Source organism: Lagenorhynchus albirostris, chromosome 4 (assembly GCF_949774975.1).
Source record: "Lagenorhynchus albirostris chromosome 4, mLagAlb1.1, whole genome shotgun sequence".
Lineage (NCBI taxonomy): Eukaryota > Metazoa > Chordata > Mammalia > Artiodactyla > Delphinidae > Lagenorhynchus > Lagenorhynchus albirostris.
The window spans coordinates 80359764-80384443 of record NC_083098.1 but is presented as its reverse complement, the minus strand read 5'-3'; the positions used below and the strand labels follow the sequence as shown (position 1 = coordinate 80384443).

At 35.3% G+C, this 24680-nt stretch overlaps 1 protein-coding gene across 12 annotated transcripts in view; it reads right to left on the bottom strand.

Annotated features, from left to right (window-relative positions):
- Positions 1-22585, bottom strand: part of GNPDA2 (glucosamine-6-phosphate deaminase 2) — a 30934-nt gene extending 8349 nt beyond the window's left edge. For 3 of the 12 annotated variants that reach the window (XM_060148248.1, XM_060148245.1, XM_060148247.1), the window contains exons 1-7: positions 22463-22583; positions 19336-19497; positions 15122-15223; positions 13880-14062; positions 7878-8062; positions 2064-2238; positions 273-449 (exon numbers count right to left, since the gene is read on the bottom strand). In XM_060148248.1, the coding sequence (XP_060004231.1) occupies positions 286-449; positions 2064-2238; positions 7878-8062; positions 13880-14062; positions 15122-15223; positions 19336-19459 (933 nt within the window). In that variant the 5' untranslated portion in view covers positions 19460-19497; positions 22463-22583 and the 3' untranslated portion in view covers positions 273-285. Of the gene's footprint in view, positions 1-252; positions 450-2063; positions 2239-7877; positions 8063-13879; positions 14063-15121; positions 15224-19335; positions 19520-22462 lie in introns of those variants that run through there. The other 9 variants (XM_060148244.1, XM_060148246.1, XM_060148251.1 and 6 more) reach the window with 7 other exon arrangements.
- Positions 22586-24680: the final 2095 nt, after the last annotated feature.

Genomic DNA, 24680 nt, shown 5'->3' with positions numbered 1-24680 from the left:
TAATGATTTTTATTGTTTTAGATGTAGTTAACCTAGACTTCAAGAGCTAAATAATTAGAACCCTTTAAGATTCCTCTTGACACTTTTAAAGGGATGGCAGAAGAAATAGTGATGTGAATGGTATTCGAAGAATTACAGATTATAACTAAGGGATTCATTTCCTTCAGTATATCTTGCAGTGATATAATAATAAGGATATGACAGATACATAAAACTACATTTATAATGTATAAATTTATGAAGTCATTTTACCTAATATCAAAATATCTTACTGTAAGATGAGGTCTATATATATAGCCCAGAACAATACTGCAAATCCATTTTTCTCCATATTGAAGGAGGCATCCTGACAGAGGCTGATGTCCTGAATCTCTTCAGAAATATATAAAGCTCCAATGGAAAATAATTTCTAAGTGACTTTAACATCCGTACTAAGCCTGTTAATTCACCTATAAATGGGATTATAAGAGTACCCATGTCATATAATTGTGAGATTTAAGTAAATCAGCAAGTATAATATGCTTAGAATAGCACCTGGTCATATAACTATTGGCTATTATTAAATGTTTACTTCACTAAAATGTAAAAATTTTCTGATAAAAACTAAACTGACAAAAATCAGACAAGTATAGGGGTTTATCTGGGGATTACTGGTGCTAGAAAATGGCAATGTTAAATGAATCTCCTCAAAACTGTTATTAAAATATGTGGATAGGGTTTCCCTGGTGGCACAGTGGTTGAGAGTCTGCCTGCCGATGCAGGGAACACGGGTTCGTGCCCCGGTCCGGGAAGATCCCACATGCCGCAGAGCAGCTAGGCCCGTGAGCCATGGCCACTGGGCCTGCGTGTCCGGAGCCTGTGCTCCGCAACGGGAGAGGCCACAACAGTGAGAGGCTCGCATACCACACACACACAAAAAAATATGTGGATAATGAAGATTCCTTCTATTAACTTTTTCAAGGAATCTAATATTTGTGATGAAACCTGGACTACATGGAAATAGATGGGTAAAACTCCATCTAAGAGCTCTTATTCACAACCCATAACTGAGCTATTCCCTGCTTTTATCTGTCAAATTACTAACAAGCTAACAATTTTCAGTTTAATTTGGTATATTTGTGACTTGGTAAAAAACTGGTAATTTAACTGATAAAAATATAAATGACTGGAAGTAATCTAAGTGCTTAACACTAAGGAAACCTTTAACACCTTTTATTAAAGAGATTTAAAACGTATTTTCATTCATATAGTATCAGTAGTACACTTATTACATACTTTGTGAATTACTGAACTATACATATGACTAATTACATAATATTTTCATATCAGCTATATAAATACAGGTGCTTTGTAAAAAGTACCTATTTATACAGCTTGTTTATGTGTGTGTATTTATGTGTGGAGTTGACTCAAGCAGGGAATGGCTTCTAAACTGAGTGTATTCAAAATTGTCCTTGAAAATCTCTTAAACACCTATCACAGCAAGTTTATATGGTTTTATATATATATGGTATGGTGAAGTTTAAAAATTACTGAACTAGACTGTAGGAAGAAGCAAAAGGAAGCTAAATATGCAGAAGTCTGGGCAAACTCTGCTTACTTGCAGAGTTTATTCCATACTGTTTGACATTTAGCAAAATTTATTGTGAAGATTAAATGAGATAGTGGGCAACCCATCTTATCCCCTGATTTCATTCTAAACATAGCTGAGAGGTTAGGGTGGAACAGGTAAACAACGAAAAAATTAGAAAGGACATATATACATTTCCTTTGGGGCTATTTAATCTTGTATATTCAATATGAAAGTAAAATATTTAATTTTGGATTTCAAGAAACATCTTGTTTACTGGAAATATAGATTGAAGAGGTTTTCTTCAAGAAAAAATATTAGGAAATTACTTTGAAAGCTAGTATTATCTGAAGTGAGACATTTCTAATCCTTAGCACAGTGCCAGTTTTCAATAGGCCACAATGCAGAATGTAACTCCCCAGTCATACTAAGTTTTAATTGTCATCTACAATGGAATATTCTCCCAGTCTGCTTTTGAAATTTCAGTGCTCACCTTTAAAGTATTTCACAGTTTTAACTCTTAATTCTAAAGTAGCATCTTCATCACATACAAAAATAGTTCGGGGATGTTGCTGGAAGGCTGAAACAGTCCACATGTGATTGACTCCTTCTTCTATTGCTTTGTAGAGAGCAAATGCCTTGTGTGCACCTGTTATGAGGATCATTACCTGAAAAATCGTGGACATTACCTGTCAATTCTTAAAACATGTTCCAAATGACTAAGAAGCTCTATTTTTTTTAAACAAAGAATTTAGCACCAATATTTTTCTGAGGGTTAAAATAAAAATAAACAGCTCCATATTTCTTCATAGTTCAAGGTATTTATTTCTGCTCTTTAAGGTAACAGGCAAGCACAAAGTGTATCTCTACTTCTGGCTGAACAAAGTAAAATAGTGTCTTGTAATGGAGTATTATTGAATATACCATAATGCCTATGATAATTAACACATTAAATACTGATGTACAAGAAGAGACCTGGGAGAATGAAGAAAAAGAAACAAAAGGGATGTTTTGCAAAAGCAGAGTTACAGATCAACAAAGAATTTATATAACCAGAAATGATATATCAAATTGCTCTAGCCCAGATAAGCAATAGATATTACTTTGGAAAAGCAAAAGACTCTGAAATAAGATATTTTAAAAGTAATCTAGAGAAATGAGCCTAAAGATTGTTTCACTGAACGGGTGCTATCTAAAGCTGTTTTGGAACAAAACTAGATTTAAAGAAGGGTTCAGAATCTACTTAATGCAGGAACTGTCCTTTAAACACACATAACTGAGATCATCCTTAGGTACAGAAAATCCAAGGTCTTTGTCCCAGATCCCTGATAGCCTATGAGATAAGTCAAAGAATGTATGCAAATGTGAGTGAGTGTATACAGGTGTCTGAATGAATCTTTTCTTTAACATTTTTAGCAGTAAATCAATCCTGTTTTTACAAGTTAAACAGTTTATGTAATGTAATAAATCTTTAAACATGTTTTTTTCTGATTATTTTTAAAAAAATGAATGTTAAAGTGGTTGTAATTCTAAAATATCTGTAACAATGTAAAAATTCTGTATTTCACATTTTATAACCAGACCTTCTAAAACAGGGAGGAAATTAAAGATTAATGAACCAGATATTACTGTATTTCTTTTATCAAGATTCATTACTTTTCATTTTGAAGCTATATTTGATTAATATCAAAGCCCATGAATGAAATAAGATATGTATGAATTCTTACTGTTTTTATTGATACTTCTTGTTCTTAAGTATAGAGATCTAGGCTCAGTGAAGAATTAATATGCCTTCACCTATAATTAAAAGCATTTTTTAAAAATTAGCAATGCTTAAGGTAAGCACAGCACTGATTAATGGGTCTACTAGTTTTCCTCACTGGAAATTAATATTTTTTTCTTAAGACTGATACGTGTTACAGAGGAGTTTGAAAAAAAAAACAAAATATTCAAGTTCTTTGCTCCATCCTGTCTTCTAATTCAGAATCTTTGGGATTAGGACCCAAGAATCAGGGTCCCTTAAGTGATTAGTATGCAATCTGGCAGAAGTCCTTATACTAGCACTTGAAAAGGCTTTTTAAAACTATTTTAACACACACTACATTAAATGAGAATATGTAGTGATTGCTGCATGATGGATATTTTCTGAAGTTTAATTTATTTCAGGAGTTTTAAAATGTGATTTGGTGGTTTCAGAGTTAAACACCGAACTTAAGCACTTTTCGTGAATTATTATCTCATTTAACTACCCACATCAACAGCGTGAGATAAATACTATTCTTACTCATATTTCACAGATAAGGAATGAGGCACAGATATTCTGTAACTTGCCCAAGGTCTTGGTAAGGCTACTATATAAACAAGAGGTCTGATTCCAGCATCCATATCCTTAACAACTACAATAAGACATATATAACCTTTGAGAATTAAGAAGAAATATCTGGAAAATCAGAAATTGAAGAAAATCCCTCTTGGAATATAATTTGACGTTGATAATACGTGATTATTTCTACTCTATCTGCTCCACTATTCTCAAGGAGAGTATTTCTTGTATTGTGAAAAAGCTTAAGAGTAGCCCTATCTGAAACCAAATTTTAAGGATAAGCAGAAAAGAAAAGGGGGCACTTCAGACAGTTATGGGGTGGTCAATAAAAAGCTAGAAATTTGGTAAGGCTGAGCATAGGGAAATGAGATGGCTGAAAACTGAATTTTGATAATACAGAGCATTTTATGCCAAAGAGGCTAGGTATCATCTTGTGATGAAGCAGCAAGGAATCAGAGACTCTTCATTACATGCATGAGTAATAACTATGTTTTTGGGGAAAAAAAAAATTCAGGCTGTAATAGAGAACAGGAAAGGGAAAGAATGGAGATAGCCATGATTTAGGATATGTTTGCAATAATCCTTAAAAAACTGATATAGACCAGAAGTAAGGCAGCTCCGATGGATTTATCTGATGGATTTATCTCTGTTCGATGGAGGGCTGGATCCTTATTTATCTCTAAGTTAAATGGTGGAATGTGGTGACTGATTAGATGTGAAGAAGCTGAGAATGACACACGTTTCAAGTTCAGATAATTTTCATGGAGGATGTTGCTGTTCACCAAGGGAGGGAGACAATTTTGGTAGAAAGATGAATTTAAATTTTGAACAGTTTAAGTATAAGGAGTCAATTGGAAATATGAAATCTGCAGCTTCAGAAAAAGAACTGGCTAAAGATATGTACTGGTAGTTATCACTGTATTGAGCGTAGTTGACCTTTTTAGAATAGTACTAAATCTACCAAGAACAGGGTTCCAAAGTGTGACTGCTATTGATGTGTTAATTAAAAAAAAAAAAAAAACACCACACAAAAAAGGTCACTGCCCAGAAGTATGCATAGTGAATACGCAGTGCTAGGAGATGACCCCCTAGGTAACAACAACATTCAAAAGGCAGATGGAGGAAGAAGAGCCAGGGAAGCATACTGAGAAAGAATGGTCAGAAAGAAAGAAGAGTAATGGTAGAGGTTTATGATGGAAGAAATAGTCCATAGGAATAAATGATGAAAAGAAGCCCAGTAGGATAAGACCTGTAGCAAAGATGATGGTCTTAACAACTAAGAACTTGTCACTGGTGACTTCTGTGACATTCAGTAAGTCAACAAAATCAAAAGAAGATTTTTAAGTTTTACTGGTTTTTCCTTATGTCATCGCAAGAATAAACATTCAAATTATTATAATTATATATAATAAGCAATTCTAAAGATGCTACAGTAATTAAAAACAATTTGTGTCTTTTCTTTTGGAATTACCTTTAAAATATAAAGCATTATCTTTAAATATATCTCAGTAAAAACAAATTTTAATCCTTTGAGGGTAAATGTGGCTTTCATCAAACAGCCGGAAGTCAATAAAAATCAGATCTGGTGGTTCAGGTAGACAGCCAAGCTGTGGTTAGAACCAACTTTGTCCAAAATGAATTATAGGCAAAACTATCATTCAAACTATTCTCAACAGTTACTGAATACCTATTATGTGACAGGCAGTGTACTGTGCTAGATATACATGACTCATAAACACTTGGAGATTATAAACTAATGAGGAAGGGTATTAAACAACGAAACATACAGAAACAATTATAAACTGCAAAAAGTGCTATAAACAAAAACTGTGGTAAAAGAATAAAAGAAAGTAATTTTGATTATAAGAATTATGGTCAGAAAATGGAACTCTGAAAGCTGAAAACGGGTGCCATTTTAGCTAAGCAAGGGCTAGAGAAGTAGAACATTTCACAATTAATTAACATCAATGTAAGGCCTCAAAGCAAGGAAGGAGTGAAAACTGAGGGCAGTGACTTGTGTGGTTCATTACCTAGTGGACAATTCCCAAGTCTTAAGAAACCTGTAATAACTTCTGGGTTGTCACTTCCAGGGTCTGTACAGAAGGGCCTCATTATCTGAGTTGCCAAAGTGTGAAGATACTTATTGATGCACTGACCACTTAGATTTGTCTCCCATTCAAACCTACTTTCCACTCAACAGTGACATCTGTCCCACACATGGATTTAAATTTTAAATATATTTGCAGTTATTGAAAATGACACTGAAGAACAGCTCACATCACAGTTAAAACCACTGGCAGATGAAAATGTGTACACATGAAGCCCATTAAAATTGAAGATAAAGTCATTAAGTATAATCATGTGATACTTGTTTCAAAAGAATGCTATGAAAAATCTAGCAAGACAATAGCCAAGACAATGGAAACAACCCAAGTGTCCATCAACAGAGTACTGGTTTAAGAAGATGTGGTGTACACACACACACAATGGAATATTACTCAGCCATAAAAAAGATTGACATACTGCCATTTGCAGCAACATGGACGGACCTAAAGAATATCACACTAAGTGAAGTAAGTGATACAGAAAAAAACAATACTATATGCTATCACTTATATGTGGAGTCTAAAAAACAATACAAGTTAATCTATATAAAACAGAAAAAAACTCACAGACATAGAAAACAAACTAATGGCTACCAACGGGAAAGGGGGTAAGTTAGGAGTACAGGACTAAAAGATACAAATTACTATATGTAAAACAGATAAGTAACAAGGATTTACTATATAGCACAGGGAACTATTCAATATCTTGTAATAACCTATAATGAAAAATAATCTGAAAAAATATATATATAACTGAATCACTCTGCTGCACACTGGAAACTAACACAGTATTGTAAATCAACTATAATAAAGCACTAAAGTCCTTGGGAAAACTACTAAATAATAAAAGTTTTGCCATAATTTTCTTTACAGTCATGCTGGGAATGAATACTGTGAGGTGAATAGAATCATATAATTTTGTTGGAAAAGTCAAACAAGAAACAAAATCAATGTTTGAATACTGTTAATTCTAAGAATTAGCATAAGAGTTGCACTGTAACTTTAATTTTGTTATATGTAAGAAATCGTTTTGCATAACTTTCATATTTTAGAACTAAGATTGCTCTTTTTTTTTCAATTTATTTACTATGAAATTTCAGTCTTTAAAAGGTCTTTTTTCATAAACCAATTATCGTTAGATGTAAAACTCCATTTTGAATGACAGTTCTATTTGTGCATTCAAGTCTAGATATATTTACATTAAGATCAGTTACTCATTCACCATACCTTGTCTGTATTCTTTCCTCTGAACCTGTCCAATCCTGCTGCCAGAAGGGAATGGAGTTTTGGGTTTCCATATAATTTAACCACTTATAATCATGATCTGACTATAATTTGGTCTGTTATTCTCAGGGCAGGAAATGACAGCCCAATTAAAAACTAAAAAATTTGAGTCTACTGTTCAGAACTCTTGCCTTCTTAAACATACCAAATTTAGAACAGATCCAGCCCTAAAGGGGTTCTTTTTCCACTGGAAACCAACTGAGCTATCCTCCTACAGTCAAGAATCACATTACACTAAATTATCCTAAGCCTCCAAAAGCAGTTTAATGTTAATTATGACTGCATCTTTGTTGCAACAGTCCTTTCACAAGACTATATGATCAGTGTGATTTTAGGACCTCAAACTGTGAAACAAGAAGAGGCAAGTAAAGCAGTACCCCAAAAGAGATGGTGCCTAATTTTTAGTTTCCAGCTCCAAAGACTTAATTTACTTGAATTCTAAACATGGCAATGAGCCTAAAAGAAATTACTGAAAGCCAGACAACAATTTATACTGCAAATAGGATTAACCCAAAATAGCACTTATTTGACACCACAATTTCTCCAAAGTCTATAGACATCAAAGGAAAAACATCAAAGAACATTTAATTCTTACTTCTCTAGCATCCATCACTGTCCCCACACCAACTGTTAGAGCCATAGTTGGCACTTTTGATAAATCTCCATCAAAATATTTAGCATTTGCCAAAATGGTGTCCATTGCTAGAGTCTTTACTCTTGTCCTTGATACTAAACTGGATCCTGGCTCATTGAAAGCAATATGACCGTCTGGACCAATTCCTTTCAAAAGAAATACATATACACACACATATATACATAAGTAAATAAGGTTTCTCAAAGTTCAACATGATTTAAAGACCAAAGAAATAGTCATAAACACGCTTACCTTGTTTTATTTGATAGCTGAATTTCTAATGCTGCAGTAAAAGATTTGTTCCTGTATTTGATTCAACAAGTATTTCAATGTTTTCCATATGCTTAGCATTGAGCTAGCATGATTCTAACAGCAAAATTAAGTATCACTTTATAATAATACTTTATAAAGCAATTTCACATGCATCCTCTCAACAACACATATATTTAACAATCTTGTGACATAGTCAGATTAACCATATCTATTTACCTCATCTCCCCCTTTTTTTAAGCTCAAAAGGAAACTTTGATGCTAAAGGATAATATATGATTTGTTCAAGGTAAATAATTTAGTAAATACTAAGACAAAACTCAAATCTAAATCTTCTGATTCCTAACCCAGTGGTCTTTATATTCACACTTTAACTTGCTTGGTTCTAGTCTAGATGGGGCAGTTAACTACTGGACCTCCCTGTAGTATAGTTTCCTCACTTATAAAAATGTTTAGATTGGACAAGATATTATCTAAGGCAGTAGTTTTCTTCAAACTTTGACTGCAACCTACTGCAAGAAATACATTTGACACTGCAATCTAGTACACATATAAACAATTAAAACAAGAATTGCATGAAATAATACCCTTACGAGGAGCCATTCAAGCTATTTTTGATTACATTTTGTTTCATTAACAAAACGTACAAAGGGAAATGGTGGATGTGACTGACCATATTGATTTCATGCCCTAATAATATGTGACAACCACAATTTGAAAACTCTGCTTTAAGGAGATCTACTGCCAGCTGAAATATTCTAGGACTGCCTCTAAAATATAGATAAGAATATGACATTTCTTATTTGAAGGAAATTGGAGGTAAATCTTTTCATAAAATCAAGAATCTTTCTATGGCTTAAGTAAATCAAGTTTTATATACATGGACCCTACTTGCTAGTCAGATTTCTGGCAACTTCAATCAAAAAAAAAAAACCCCACAAGTTCTCTGGGTCAAAATACTGGTTATACTTATATTCTGCATATTTAATGATATATAGGTGTATCTTATTGGCTCTTAACACACAATTCTAACAACTTTTTCCCAGGCTACAACAAAGTAAAATATGACAAAGAGTAACCTGGTTTTGAATGAAGAAGGAAGAACTGAAAATCTTAGGAAGCAAATATGAACTACCAAAGCACAATAATCTAGGAATTTTTAACAATATAGGATTAATTTTTAATCTAGTATGTAAAGCCAGACCTATATGTGGTTAATATGTATGGTTTGTTTCCACTATTAAGTATATATATGCTTGTCTATTTTAAATCACAGATACGCCTATCTCTCTAGATTTGTAAAACTGTTCTGCTTTTCCTCTTAAGTATACATCTACCTAAATATTTTTATTTATATGTCTCTATGGAGGAAAGGATGGAACCAGGAAAATAAAAGAGTTCCAGAAAAAAATAGAAGGTCCTCAAAGATCAGTATTAGTGGTCTCACCGTTGATTTGGGTCACACAAGTGTACAGCAAAGCTGAAATTATCAGGAATGGTTCATGATGGAGAAGCGTCAATACATTCCCTTACTATCAGTAACTATCAAAAATTGAGCTTTTCCTGATATAAAATTATATTTTTAAAATGTTCAGAATGTTTTACAAAGCCTTATAAAATTTTCTTAAAAATAATCATGAACTCTAAACACCATGGTTAATTCTTATTCAGTCTTTAAGTGTAGACTAAGATATCAACACCTTTTTTTTTTTTAATTTATTTTATTTTTGGCTGTGTTGGGTCTTCATTGCTGTGCACGGGCTTTCTCTAGTTGCGGCGAGCGGGGGCTCTCTTCATTGCGGTGCGCAGGCTTCTCACTGCGGTGGCTTCTCTTGTTGCTGAGCACAGGCTCTAGGTGTGAGGGCTTCAGTAGTTGTGGTGCGCGGGCTCAGTAGTTGTGGCATGCAGGTTCCAGAGCACAGGCTCGGTAGTTGTGGCACACGGGCTTACTTGCTCTGTGGCATCTTCCTGGACCAGGGCTCGAACCCATGTCCCCTGCATTGGCAGGTGGATTCTTAACCACTGCGCCCCAGGGAAGCCCGAGATAATCAACCCCTTTATGAAACATCTCTAAAACCTGAGTCTGGATTGTGTGTCTTTCCTGTGTCTATAGTTCTATGGGCTAGAAAGTAAACTTCATGAGAGTAGACTTTCTCTTCTTCATAACTGTATCCTTACTATTTAGAACACATGACACACAGGAGGCCCTCAGTAAATAATGGTTGAATAAATGAATGGATGGTTGGTATTGTTCAGAATGTTCAGTACAGTTTTTGCCCCCTTCTACCTACCCTGCTCTGCTCCCCTCACAACAGGGGCTAGACCAATCATAACACCCTATATCTCATATTGTTTAGGCAGAACTGTTGTGATCTAAGGACAAGTACTTAGGCCAAGCTGAAACAATCAGAATTTCTCTCTATAAATCTGAAACTTGACCAGGAACACAGAAAGAAAGAAGGCATCTAGAGCTGAGGCATTTGATGACAGCACTGCAGGAGAGGATCAGGTGAGTCCCTGCTTCAGTTCATCTGAGGCTCCTGGTTCTTGTTCTTTTAAAGACTTGTTTTTTCCAACTCTGATGTCAGTTCTGTGAGTTACCCCAGAATTATTCCAATAAATTCACTTTTAGTCTCATTAGTAGACTACATTTACTTGCAAATCAAAGAATCTAATCGTGTAACCAAAGTAAAGGGTTAAAAATTTCCCCAGTGTCTTATTTTTACCTTTTAAACACAAATTATCTTAAGATAATTTTAAAGTTAATAATGCTTTTAGAGTCTATTTATAGATTTCCATGTTTGTGTACTTTATTGCTGGGTACGGATCAGGAATTGCATGATACACCTTATTCTTTCTCCCAACAATTCTGTCATCAGATGAAGAACTTCTGAGTATGTATTTCCTCCTTTCTCCTTTCTATAGAGGGAAGGGAACTCTTGCTCCATTTCCCAGGAGTGAGCAATGGTGGATTAATACTCTGGAGCTCTTCTCTGGTCTTACTATTTCCAAATTCAGAGGGAAGGAGTAGGAAACCCCATTCTGGCCTCAAGCCCAACCTGCAATCTCTAATCCAACTTTACCTTTAATAAAGCTGATATTTTGATCCCATTTGGCTCAGTTCTTAGTGTTTTTATTAACCAAACCCTGGAACAAAAGAAGGGTAAGTGGTAAGACCCAGATACCAAGCCTCATCTTGAATATCCAATGATAACAACCTAGATCAACAAAGGTGAAGAATCAAATGAGATTCTTTCATGAGACAGATCCAATAATAGGGTATCCCAAACAGGGGAAAGTTCAAAGAAAATGTAATAAGCCAACCCTCCGTTCCCTATACACAATTATATGTCCCTTCGATAATAAATATAAACTGTCAGACCCTGGATTAGCCCACGACTACAATGAAGGTGTTAATGGAAGAGGAAAGGAAATCCTGTTAAATTTTTTTGCAAGGGGAGAACTACAGGAAGTTTAAGACAAAAATTGGTTAAAAAACAAAATAAAGTTCTTTTTAGTAGTAAGAGTCAGTGATAAACATAAATAATTATGATTATGCTCCATTAGTTTCAAAGGTAGAACTAAGGTGAGTTATTGTGAGGAAATGCACTGAAAAACTTTAGCTATAAAGAAACAAGAAGTGGCTTAAAACTATGGGGAAAGAAGAAAGTTTACTATAAATCTCTGAAAAGGGAGATTAAACCTTAAACATTACATTAAGCTAAAATATTTTCCGGAAAGTAGGCAAAAGGACAAAATGGAGTTAAAGAGCTCTTATCAGTTTTTTTTCCCCCAAGTAAATTCTACTTCCTGGCATTGAGACCCCAAGGGATTTGTCACAAGAATCCTTATGTAAGGTCAATAAATTAACAGGAAAAAATAAGTCCTCAAATAAAGAAGTAAAAAAATACTATTTATGTTATCCATTCAGCCATTTTTAATACTGAAGTTTTAATAGTTGCATATCTTTTTGTATAATGGTAAATGAGTGAAAATATTTCTTGATATAACTAAGATAAACAGTTTAGGTATATTATTTTACAGTAATTCTACTTGATTTTGGTAGAGTTTAGAAAATCTAAAGAATGCGTGGGTAGGCGCACTCCTTAAACATTTTCAAATATCTACTGCCTTGGCCTTGATATTGGTAGGCGCAAACAGTAATTATCTCAGAATTGAGCAATACGGACAAAACTGGAATGCAAATGTTTTCCAGGAATAGTGAAGTAATATTAGCAAGTTTTATTTAAAAAATAGATACTGTCTATTTTGAAAAGCAAACTAGTCTAACTTGGATTCTTGCTCAGATAAAAAAACCATCCTAGACTGTCTATTTAAGAAAGTAATTGATATTAGTTCTGCTAGGTAGAGATAACAATTTCCTCAAAGAGAAAAACTTCAGTCTTGCTGGATACCCTTAGAGGTAAATCAGTAAAAGAGCAGGACATTCAATGAACTAAGGAAAAATTACTTCAGAAACTACATCTCAGAGACAGAGTGGAGTAACACTTAATGGATTACCAACTACATACCAAGCAATGCACAAGGCATTTTATACATGTTATAATGTGGTTAATTCTCATCAATTCTGAAATGGTTAATATAATCTTGTTTTACAAATAACTTAATTATATTGAATTAGTATACTGAACTAGTTTACTGAAATCAATAAATTTCCTAAGATCTTACAGATTGTAAGTGGCCAAAACAGGATGCTAATTTTTGTCTGACGATAAAACCCAATTTTCTCCAAAGGCAACCAAACACCTCTACAATACCTGGCCACCTCAACCATAAATTAACCTTAGTACAGGTCTATTGAAGATCTAATTCATATAGTTTTGAGCAGTCTTCTAATAAATTAATTGTAAGATATACCTGGATCTAATGGATATATCTATCTCTATATATCTAATGTTAATTTAGAGCTTTAGTATGTTTAGTTGAATACTAAAGAATCTGGCAAAAAACAATTTTGGTTTCAGTTTAGATGATGTACTATTCATATGCTCCATACTGATAGCAGAAAACCGTACTGTCATTACAAAGGAAGAGATTCTTTCACCTCTTCAATGGTAGATCATGAACACACAATATACATACACATGTATGTTTGTGTGTGCACGTATATATATAAATTTCAAGTGGAATTTAGTTAATTAAACATTTACTTTAGAGTTTATTAAGACAATTATACAGCTTAATTCATATTAACTAAAGGCTGATGATAAAAATTTTACATTCTTAACTGATTTCTTAGTGAAATGAAGCAATTTGAATGATCAGTAGAGAAATGTTAAAATCCACCTGTTCCACATGCAGACTTTCAGAGATTTAACGCCGTAATTTGATAAGAAAGCTGGGTTGGGGTTTTAAAGAAACAGTAGAAGAATAAGAGTATCACTGAGGAAAAGAAACATCACTCGTTTTCTAAGATGTGGTAAACTATCAGTTCTAAAGAGGTAATTAGGCAGGGATTAGGACCTATTTCTCAAGCCATAATTTAAACAATCCCCACTTGCAACATTAAGATTATTTTTTGATGAAAATAAAGTAAAATAGAAATCAATAGCTGAATAAATGGGTATTACAGACAGTCACAGATGTTCTTTACATTACACGAAGGTAAGTTTTTTTTTAAAGCACCTAGTTCAAATATTAATAAATGATTAATGACAAAATGTTTTACGTACCTCCAACAAAAAGATCAATTCCTCCAGCTTCTTTTATTTTCTTTTCAAATGCATCACATTCTGCTTGTAAGTCTGTAGCATTCCCATCAAGGATATGAGCATTATTAGGATCTATATCAATATGCTTAAAAAAGTTATTCCACATATAAGAATGGTAGCTTTCGGGATGATTTCTGGGAAGTCCTAAATACAAAGTTAATAAATAAAAATGTAACTATTTCCAGAAATAAATCTAAAGTTTACTTTTCTGATTAAGCCATAAATGCTATTTAAAATATGTAACATTTCTATACCATATTCAATTTAAAAGCATTTTTATACGGAATATATGCTTATTATGTGCCAGGCATTATTTTAATCACTGTACATGTATGTATTAATTAATGTGTACAATGTCTATGGAAATAACTATTATCAATCTCACTTTATAGATGAACAGAAACACAGAAAAGTAACTTTCCCAGGGTCACAGAGCTCACAAAGGGGCTGGAGCACAGAAGTCTAGTTCATGTGCATGTAATCACTATATTCCCCTTCTCAAATACAAAATTTTAACCAATAAAACTGATTTATGTGTTAAATTCAACATAAATTAAATGGCCACACAACTGAAATCTTGATCTACGTTCTTCCTCTGTTATTCCTATTTACATGCAAGGTATACTAAATTACGACAGTTCTTTGACAATGACTCAGGCTACTGTTAAAAATGTGTACCTATAAAATTTAAATTTTAACACAGAGTTTATATATATCACTGATCTTTCTAGTTAAGCAAGGTCACAATCAATAAATTATAAAAGCTTCAAGGCTACAAATAGCCTTATATTTAAAAAATATTTTACTAATTACTTTTACATACATATTAATTCATTTATCCCCACAACAACACTGGTTTTAACTTTGCCTTAAGAAAAAAAGAAAAAGAGAAAAAGAGAGAATGAGAAATGTGAATGAATTGGCTCAAAGTCGATGGAGCCAGGACTGGTAAGTGGCATAGCTGAAGACGAATGCAAATCTTCTCATTTCTAGTCTCACGGTCCTTCTACTACGTCATGCTGTGATTACAAAAATAGTTTTTTTTATATAAACTCCCAACCCCACTACAAGGTAATACATTATACTCTAGAAATATATTCATATTACATTCAAAACAAATTTAAATAATGTTAATATTCTCAATATATTAATTTTTTAAAAATATAACATGTCCAAATAATATATTCAAATAATATAGCTTACCTACATATTCATCCATGTTAAAGGTCTTCACATATTTAAAAGAAAGGTCTCCATTCTTATGATATTCTATTAGTTTTTTATAACATCCTAAAGGTGTACTCCCTAAAACAGATAAACATTCCATTTTCTAACATAACTTGAAAATCTAATTTAAAAAAAAGTTTATATTAACCTTATTCTCTTCTTACTTAATAGTATTTTATATTTCTAATTCATTAGGCAAACAATTATTAATTTAAATACACATTCAGTTAACAAATATATGTTGAATTAGTCTCTCTACAAGGTAACCTAAAATTTTAGTAAACTGGAATTTGCTGAATAAAGCTGGGAATCTGTCAACAGAAATTATAGCTTGGAAAATTATTCTTGTGTCGCTGGATATTTGGAATTAATGGTGTATATTCCAGGATTAGAAACTTCTAGAGAGCACATGAGAATTAGAAGAAAAACAAACGTCCCACCTTTAGAGAAAAAACTATTTAGAGAGGGATTTGCAGCATAAATGATACATAAATAGGTCAAGTATTGACCATTCAATGAAATCAAAAGTGAAACCAGAGCTGAATTTAAACACTGCCTCTACTTTCAAAATAGAAAGTGGCAAGGATCGAGTGAGGAGGCTTATCCTTTAAGTTTTTAACTGGAGCTCCTGTTTCTCATTTTGTGTTATTTTCAGCATATATCAGCTAAAATGTATAAAGTAAAATGATTTCTAGGAAATGGGATCTTGGCTTTGGATACTTCATCTGAGTTCTTAATGTTATTGTTTTATAAATGTGATTCTTTTATGTTTTATGAAATTAAGATCTGCTTGATAGTGCTCCGTGAAACGACACAATAAAGATAAATGAATTTAGCCACTTGAGGATGGCCTCCCTTTGTTTTTTAAATCTGCTGTATTTTTTCATTTTAACTACAAATTCGAAGACTAGATTGACTACATTCTTACAACAAGCAACCTGGCCCACACAATCCTGGTCAGAGTATTGGTTTCTAGTCCGCCCACCATCACAAAACAAAATAAAACACCCAAACACAAAATTTCTACTCAAGAGGCAGGGAGAAGTATGGCAGAACTAAGCAGTCTCTGGCCAAAAAAAAAACCACCAGAAAAACAAAAAAACAACTAATACAAAAAAAATCCAGAGTAGTAAAAAAACTGACTCTCATTTAAGATGACAGAATAATAGAAGTGGCTAAATATCACACAGACAGGTTCACAGAACAGAAGACTAATAGGTTTTCTTAAAGTTAAGCACACATATTGTTTTAAATTGTCATTAATAATTTAAAATTTATGTGGTCAAACTTTACAATTCTCAAAGAACTACAGCCCACTAACATGAAACCTGGATAAAAGATGGATAAGTATGCTCTTCTTTCTCCTTTTCTAGAAGCATAACAAATTTTCTGTGTGTATCTTTCAGTGTCAAGAGAATAGTTATAGGACTCCCTCCGTAATTTAAGGACATATGAATATAAAAAAAAGTTGTCACAATAGTGATAAAAATCACATTCATTTTCTACTTTTTAATCAAAGTGGCTGAATAGAAAAAAATCAATGGAAGATATGGTACACGGTGAACTGGTAAAAGAAACTTCATTTTAATATATTTGCTTTGCAATACTCATTTACTAACATAACTAATTTAGCAAGTGCTTACTATGATTCAGATAAAACAAAGATTATGACTGTTTCTACCCTAAAAGAACTCACAGAATACGGATAGACAAGTACAAAGTAACTATAACACAAGGAAAAATATAAATAACCTATAAGAAGTCTGGGGCAGTATAGTGAATCAAAGAAGAAAACACTATAGTCTTGCTTGTGGAAGAAAGGATGAAAGATGGCATTTCAACTGAGTCTTTGAAGAAGTGAAACTCCCACAATCAAAGAATGGGTTAAGTTGTAATTGAAAATAGAAAAAAGATGGGGGAGGAGGTTCAGAGATGACACTTGTATGCCTACCATGTGCTAGATGCTATGCTGGTGTTTCATACATTAGCTAATGTAAATCTCACAAGTTTGGGAAATTGGCATTATCTTTCCCATTGTGAAGGTGGAAGAACTGGGGTAAAAAAATTAAGGAATGTGCCAAATATCACACACACGGCAGTGAAGCCAGATATTCAAGAGATTCTCATAAAGTTCTTATTATACAGTATGCTAGCAACATGAATGAAAGTAAAGCCAGCAAATTCAGGTCTTTTCTTTGAACTACAAGCCGTGTAACCTGCCTACCCTGATTCAGTGTAGAGGAATAGTGGGAATAAGTCTGGGAGGCAGGTTAGGCCCACAGCATGCAGGCCCTTAAATATCAAGTTTGTCAACATCACTTCAATAAATATATTACTGAACAGGGCTTCCCTGGTGGTGCAGTGGTTAAGAATCTGCCTGCCGATGCAGGGGACACGGGTTCAAGCCCTGGTCCAGGAAGATCCCACATGCCGCGGAGCAACTAAGCCTGTGCGCCACAACTACTGAGCCTGCGCTCTAGAGCCTGTGAGCCACAACTACTGAAGCCTGCGCGCCTAGAACCCATGCTCTGCAACAACAGAAGCCACCGCAGTGATAAGCCTGCACACCACAACCAAGAGTAGCCCCCGCTCGCCACGACTGGAGAAAGCCCACACACAGCAGCGAAGACCCAACACAGCCAAAAATAAATAAAATTAAAAAAAAAAAGATATATACTGAACAGATATTCCCCAGAATTGTGCTTGGTGGGGCGTAATTACAACATAGCATGTTGTTTACAGAAATGTATGTTCAAATTTCAAAAGCATGGGGTGGGGGGAGGTAAGGATGGGGCATGATTAACACTGTCATTGGTCAATGAAGGAGAAAAGTAGAATATGTTAACAAAGGTTTTCCAGAGATATACCCTTGGCAGATGTATTATTAGGCAGTAATACTATCCAAAATAAAGCAGAAGAATTGTATATCAAAATACACAAAAACATGTTTAGCACTGCTGGCGTTTATGGCTCTGAAGCCTTTCTGCTCCCATACTCAAATTACTGCTTATTTCTTCATAATTAAGACAAAGTGATTAAGGCAGCTAGTCTGAGCATGGCCCAGGTTTACAGAAGGCAAACTGATACAGAGGGCATGTTCAACCACTGGGGCTCACATATCAGAACTGTGGGTGCTGAGGGGGCCCATTTCTGGTGTGCACAATTAAAATAAATTCCTCTTTGCCGTTCTTACCAACACCTACTGCCATGGACCGAAAAACAAAAAGCAAAACAACAAACAAAAAATCAACTTGGTGAGCTAACAGTATCTTTCATGGAAATTATGCAAGTGAAAAACAATTATGATTGTAGCTTTTCTATAGTTGACATGTATGGGGGGAGGAGCAAGAGGAAAAAATACTGTTTAAATAAAACACACTTAAGAGAACCTTAAATTTACATAGTGTTTACAGTATACAAGGGACTTGCTCTTATTTGAGCTTCAAAACAGCACTGTAAGCTATTAATTTCCTTATCTTCCTTAAAAGTAAGGAAAACAAGATTATGGTGTAGAATAAGTGCCCTTCAGTCACCAAGAAAGTAGCAGCTCTGATTCCAGGTCCAATACTCTTTCCTATGTAAGTCAACAATATCAAATAAAGTACCATGTATCAGTGACACTACTTGGTTATTTTTTAAGAAAAACCTTAACCGAGAACTAAATCCAATAAAGTGTATAATTAATGCTTATGTTCATTCTGTCATGAAGACATACCTGTCTTCAATTTTTCACCTGTAATACTTCTAAAATAGAAAATAATCACAGAAATAGCAAAGGGCTAATAAGATAATATGAGGCATATGAGGTAAAATTAAGAGGCAGTAGTACATATTGTAGGTACCTCTTAATGATCAATGAGAAGGCTAATCTCCCAAGAAATTGCATGAATAGTGAAAGCAACATCCCTAAATACAAACAAAAGACTACTAGAAAAAGGTACAAAAAATATCATGACCATGACCTGAGCTATATTTCCTTTTCAATTCTTGAGTGGTAGGTGAGACAGAATTTTAACAAATAGTAATGAAACTTAGATACCAGATATGTCTGTATCTATACATTTGACTTGATATCCTAATATGTTAAATCAGTGATATGACAAGAAATAAACAGGAAATATATTTTACTAAGAAAAAGCCTTCAATCCCACAACCTTGAGTACCTAATATGGAAAAAAATGGTGCATTACCTGTTGGCAAACCCAGTGTAAAATATCTGTCCTGTCCAGGTCTGAATTGAATGATGCGATTACAGATGTATTTGGCTGCCCATTCACTAGCCAAGTCATAGTTATCAAGAATTACAAGCCTCATTATGGTGATGCACAGCTTCCAGGACAAGAAGTTCAAACCTGAGAAAATTCCATTGTAGAGCACTTTAAGTAATTTACAGTCAAACAGAAGTAAAATACATTGATGACTTTTAAAAGGACAGTACTTAAGAAAGACATGCATGTATACAAATACAATCTGTACTTTTAAAATAGTAATAATGGCTGTTCTCTTTTGGACGAACTTTGAGTTCTGGGCAGTGGGCTAGGTCATTTAAGTACAAATATTAATTCTTACAACAACCTTCTGAAGTATATACAACATCCAGTTATAGATGAGTAGAGGGACTGACACAATTTGACTGAGTTCACACAGTTACTAAGTGACAAAGCTGAAATTTATATCAAGGCAAATTTACCATAAAGACATCACACTGCACTATCTCTACAGGTATACTATATAAAGCAACATAAAACAAATCTAAAGGCAAACAAAGCAGCACTCATTTATTGATTGCAAATTCATGGTAGTAATGATTACTCAGCACCTTTTGGGTTACTTACTAAAATCCAGAACTCTCCCTATGAATGATGTAATAACCAAACCTCCCTTCTGTATAAAAGTGATACCTGCACTTAAAAAAATTTCAATCAATACAGAAAGATAAAAAGAAGTTAAAAAAAAAAATCGACCCAAATCCTGCCACTCCGAAATAATGCTCATTACTATTTGGTATACATCATTCCAGGTATCTATCTAATGCACACATATAAACAGGATGTACAGAAATAATTTCTAACAATGGGATCATACTAGACATGCTATTTTTAACAAAAAGCATAACGAATTGAATTCTTTCTGCATTAAACAGAAGCAAAAGAAAATAAAGTGAACTAAAGAAACTGCTGATCTCTGGGGGAAAAAATTATTCACAAAAAGCAATTTCAGTTCCTAAAAGTATTCTAAGGTTAAGAAAAAATATTATACAAATATTAAGAGATCAGCATCATTTAAAAACTATATGATTCCATTTTAGACAACGTGGATTGACCTACTACCATGAAAGGTGTGAAAATTACATTCTTACACTTCCTCCCACCCCGATTTCTGTAAGATGTATTATTTTATACTGCCAAGATTTATAACATTTACAATCAATGTGTTCTACAACTATAATTCCCAGATTTTAATTCTTAGTTTTATTATACTTAAATGGATCTGTTACCCACACCAATCTTTTCACAAATGGCTTCAGCAGTCCTGAATTCTGTACCCACAAACCATACATACAGAAGTCAAAATCTTTACATTAGTGGGAGCAGGAGGTCTTATTACAATGAAAACACTGAATCTAAATATGTCCTTAAGAACATGATGATTTAGATTCTGGCATAACAAAAACTTACGATCACCATGATCTAGAGTTATGGCACAATAACAAGAGATAAATATCATTTACAGACAATAATTTACAGTTAAGTCATGAATTCAGTCCAACAGATGGACTTGGCCTCCATTTAAATTCATTAATAATCTAATGGCAGAAACAATTTCAAAGTTACACCAAAGAATCAGAAACATTTCCTGGCTGTTTTAACCATCAAGAGATATACTTATCTCTAATAAGGATATTCAGCAAAATGACTACTGATAAAAAGAGAAAAAAAAAAAAACCCTGTAAGGTGAGGAGGAGGAATGGCATTCGAGCTTTCCAAGTGTCTTCTGTGTTTTGGGGCATGCTATTTCTTTTCTCAGTTCAACACACTTGTGAGGGAGGGCCTATTAAATGCCAAGCACTAAGCTCTGTAGACACAAAAATGACAAAAGATAAGGATCCTACTATCAAAGGGCTTCGACTCAATAGTCTCTGGGGAAGAACTTATCCTCATTTTTCAGATAAAGAAAAGTGCAACTCACAAGTTTATTACTTAAGTTATAAAGCTATTAAGTGGTGGAGGGCCTATCTGACTGAAATACATGCTTCCCAAAAGTGCCTTATAAGGAAGAATCACTTAGGATGCCTGTTAAAAAGATTCCCCGGACCTTTCCCTGGACATGGTGTTTCAAAAGATATGAAATGGGGTCCACGGAATCTGCACAAATATCACAGGTGATTCTTACAATCAGGATACATTTGGAAAATAACATCATACAAGACGACTGCGTTGCACAGAGGTTCAAGTAAGCCTCTCAGACCAAACACAGGCACGTTTTGCTTTCTTATACTCTTCCGCGAGTCTACAGTTCAGTTCTAAAAGTCCCAAATGAATCACCTCACCCAGAGAAAATAGAATGCCACATGTGTTCAGATTTTTAAATGTGTCTTTTTCCAGTTTTTGCCAATCCTCACACATCTGAACTGCTGCTGCGGTCGACCATTCTCTGACATCTTGACCCGACAGCACTCAAAAAATGACACAGTACCACCTCTGCCCTCATTTTCCTCTGGTGCTGATTCATTTTGGGTGTGCGTCCCTTGGACAAAGAGCTGCCAAACACAAACCTGAACTTTAAAGCTGGATGGGAACTTCTAGACGACTTGGGTTACACAGCTATTTTAGAATCTGTACTAGAATCTGGAATCTAGGCTTACAGAATCCCTGCTCTGCGCTTTTTCCCTGAAACACACTACACCTGACCTCAAAAGATTCCTGAAGCCCGACCAGGAAGGGGTCTCTCAGAGCAGGGTCCAGGTCTGGGTCCCGACGAGAGGCGAGAAGCAGCAGAGTAGGCTGTGGTCCCTGCCCGGAAGGCGAGGGCTGCAAACTCACCTCACCTGCCAGGCCGCTGGGCCCGTCTCTCCTTAAACCCTAACGAATGCAAATGAGGATGACTATTACGAATTTGTAACAAGTGTCAGGAGAAGACTGCCAAAGGGCAGGGGCCAGGAAAGCCCCGTCCCGAAGAGGACGACCAGTCAAGTTGGAGGCTCCCGGGACCCCCATCCGCCCGGCGTCCCCGTCTCCGCATAGAGCCCACCGGTGGGTGCAACAAACAGCCGGGCCCCCGCCCGACTCCCCTTCCAGGCCCTTCCCGTGTACTCACCTGCCGACCCACCGGTTCTTCTGACGCTGGAACAGCGAAAACAACCAGCAGCCAGTCAGCCCGGAGAAACACCAGCCGGCGCGAGAAGCGTAAAGCCTAAGAACCCGGATGTAAATCTAGGCGCCGAGGGGAAGGCGGAGCGGCCTGCGGGTGCTGCGCATGCGCGCTGGTGCTGCGCATGCGCGCGCCTCCGGCTCGCCCCGGGTGAGCTGCAAAGAGGTCTTTGAGTTGCGCGAGACCGGAAGTCTTTACTTAACGTGAGTCTCAAGTTGTTGGGTCATCGCCTCGACGTTGTTCGTTTTTCATCTCTCATAGGTTGAATGGCGGTAGATTCTTTGGGTTTATGAGATTTAGCATGTAGGACTACAGTGCTCATACATAAGCATTACTTTAGTTGCTGCTTATAATAGCAATATGAATTCATGTCTCTCTACCCCAAGCTATTGAATGTCTACTTTGCAAGCACAATGACAACTAAGCGCTTTTTATCAATAAGCTCATCAAAGTTAAATTTAACATGCTGCAGAAAGGCAAATCTTGGAGTGGCTCAATTAGCGTAAACTCTAGAAGGAAATTGATGAGATACGAATTTGTGCTGAGATTCTAGGAAAGGGGTAGAGGAAGCAGAATCTGCTTTGTACTGAGTATCACAGATCTTTGTTCATGAGGTGGATGGAAGGAAGCAGGGCTGGGGAAGTTATTGTTAAGAAAGCAGCAGTCACTCAAAGGAAGGGTCTTGTGGCCTCACCAGGTCCCATTAGAAACACTGTTTAGAGTTCTGGGGTGACAGGCAGACTCAAGTTTCCTTGGACACTGCAAAGTTAAGATAAATGTGTAATGCTACAATCCTAAATTCCTTATCTGAAGTTCTGCACCTGGGTTGTAAATCCACCCTGCTTCTCTGGATCAAATGAACCCCCCTGGCTCACATTTTTAAGGCAAGAGTAGAATGTTCCATTCTCAGATAAAACTTCAAACAGCAAAATTTCTCACAAACTGGTACTAGGGGACAGAGTTTTTTGGCACTATAGCTTTGAGTTAGTTTACAAAGACAGTTTCAAATACCACCCCAGTACTATAATTTATCATCTAACAAAAATCTAGTGTGCATCTACTGTAGTCAAAAAGACCTACAAATAATAAAAAGAGCCTTGCAGGGAATATTATTGGAGCATAGAGTGATATTTGTGAAATGTATTCTTTCTCAATGGTTTTACTTCTTCATGTGTTTCTGACACTAGAAAAACAAGTTCTGTCCCTGCTGTAAGTGCTGACAATGGTTAATTCTGCTTTCATTGCACTGTTTCATGTCCTGTCTTCCTTTTCTCCCAAGTTGGTGTTTCTCACCTCTTGCAACCCATATGCCATGCTTTGTATAAGATTAAAGCAAGAAATTACTGCCATCAAAAGCAAAATATTTAATACTAAACAGAAAAAACTTGTTTTTGACAAGGACAGGGACAAGTATGCTGAGTCACTCATTTTTCCATTCAATAAATATTTAGTGATTATGTGTCAGACACCAACATGAGGAAAACAGACACACAGTCTTTGCTGTCAGTGAACTAAGAGTCTTGTGGGGATACAGACATTACCCAGCAAATCCTAATAAAGGAAAGTAGTCTCAGTCATGAGACTCTAATTGAGACATTCCTTTATGTTTGGGGATGACCTGAGCATAGAAAGAACCTGTGTCTTGTCCTCCAGATAAAGCCCCAAGGAATGATAAGATTAACAGAAAGATCCTCTGAACCAAGGTTTTAGATGAAGAGTTTGGTAGGAAAATTTTAACAGGCTATCACCCAGGGAAGGTGATAGATTTACAGCGGCATAAGAGCAGTACAGTAGAGGTAATTAGATAGGTGACAGGAAAATATGCCTGATGACAGCCCTGGTCTACTACAGGTCACAAAGAGAAGCATCAAACAGCAGTCATACCCTGTCATCCTGATAGCTGGCACAGAGCTGAAGTTAGCTGATACAGAGCCTGAAATAGTGCTTCAGTCAACATGTATCATGCAAATGGAGGCCGATGGACAAAAGATGTTTCAGCAGACACCAATGGGATATATACTGAAGACCAAAATGCAGAGGAAGAGATACCTATACATTAAGTGAATGTCAGAGAAGAGAAAATGGCCCCAGAACAGATGCCTCCACCGATGTAGATGCCAGTAGCCTCCCCACCTTAGATGCCATCCTAAGTCAAAGGTGGGGA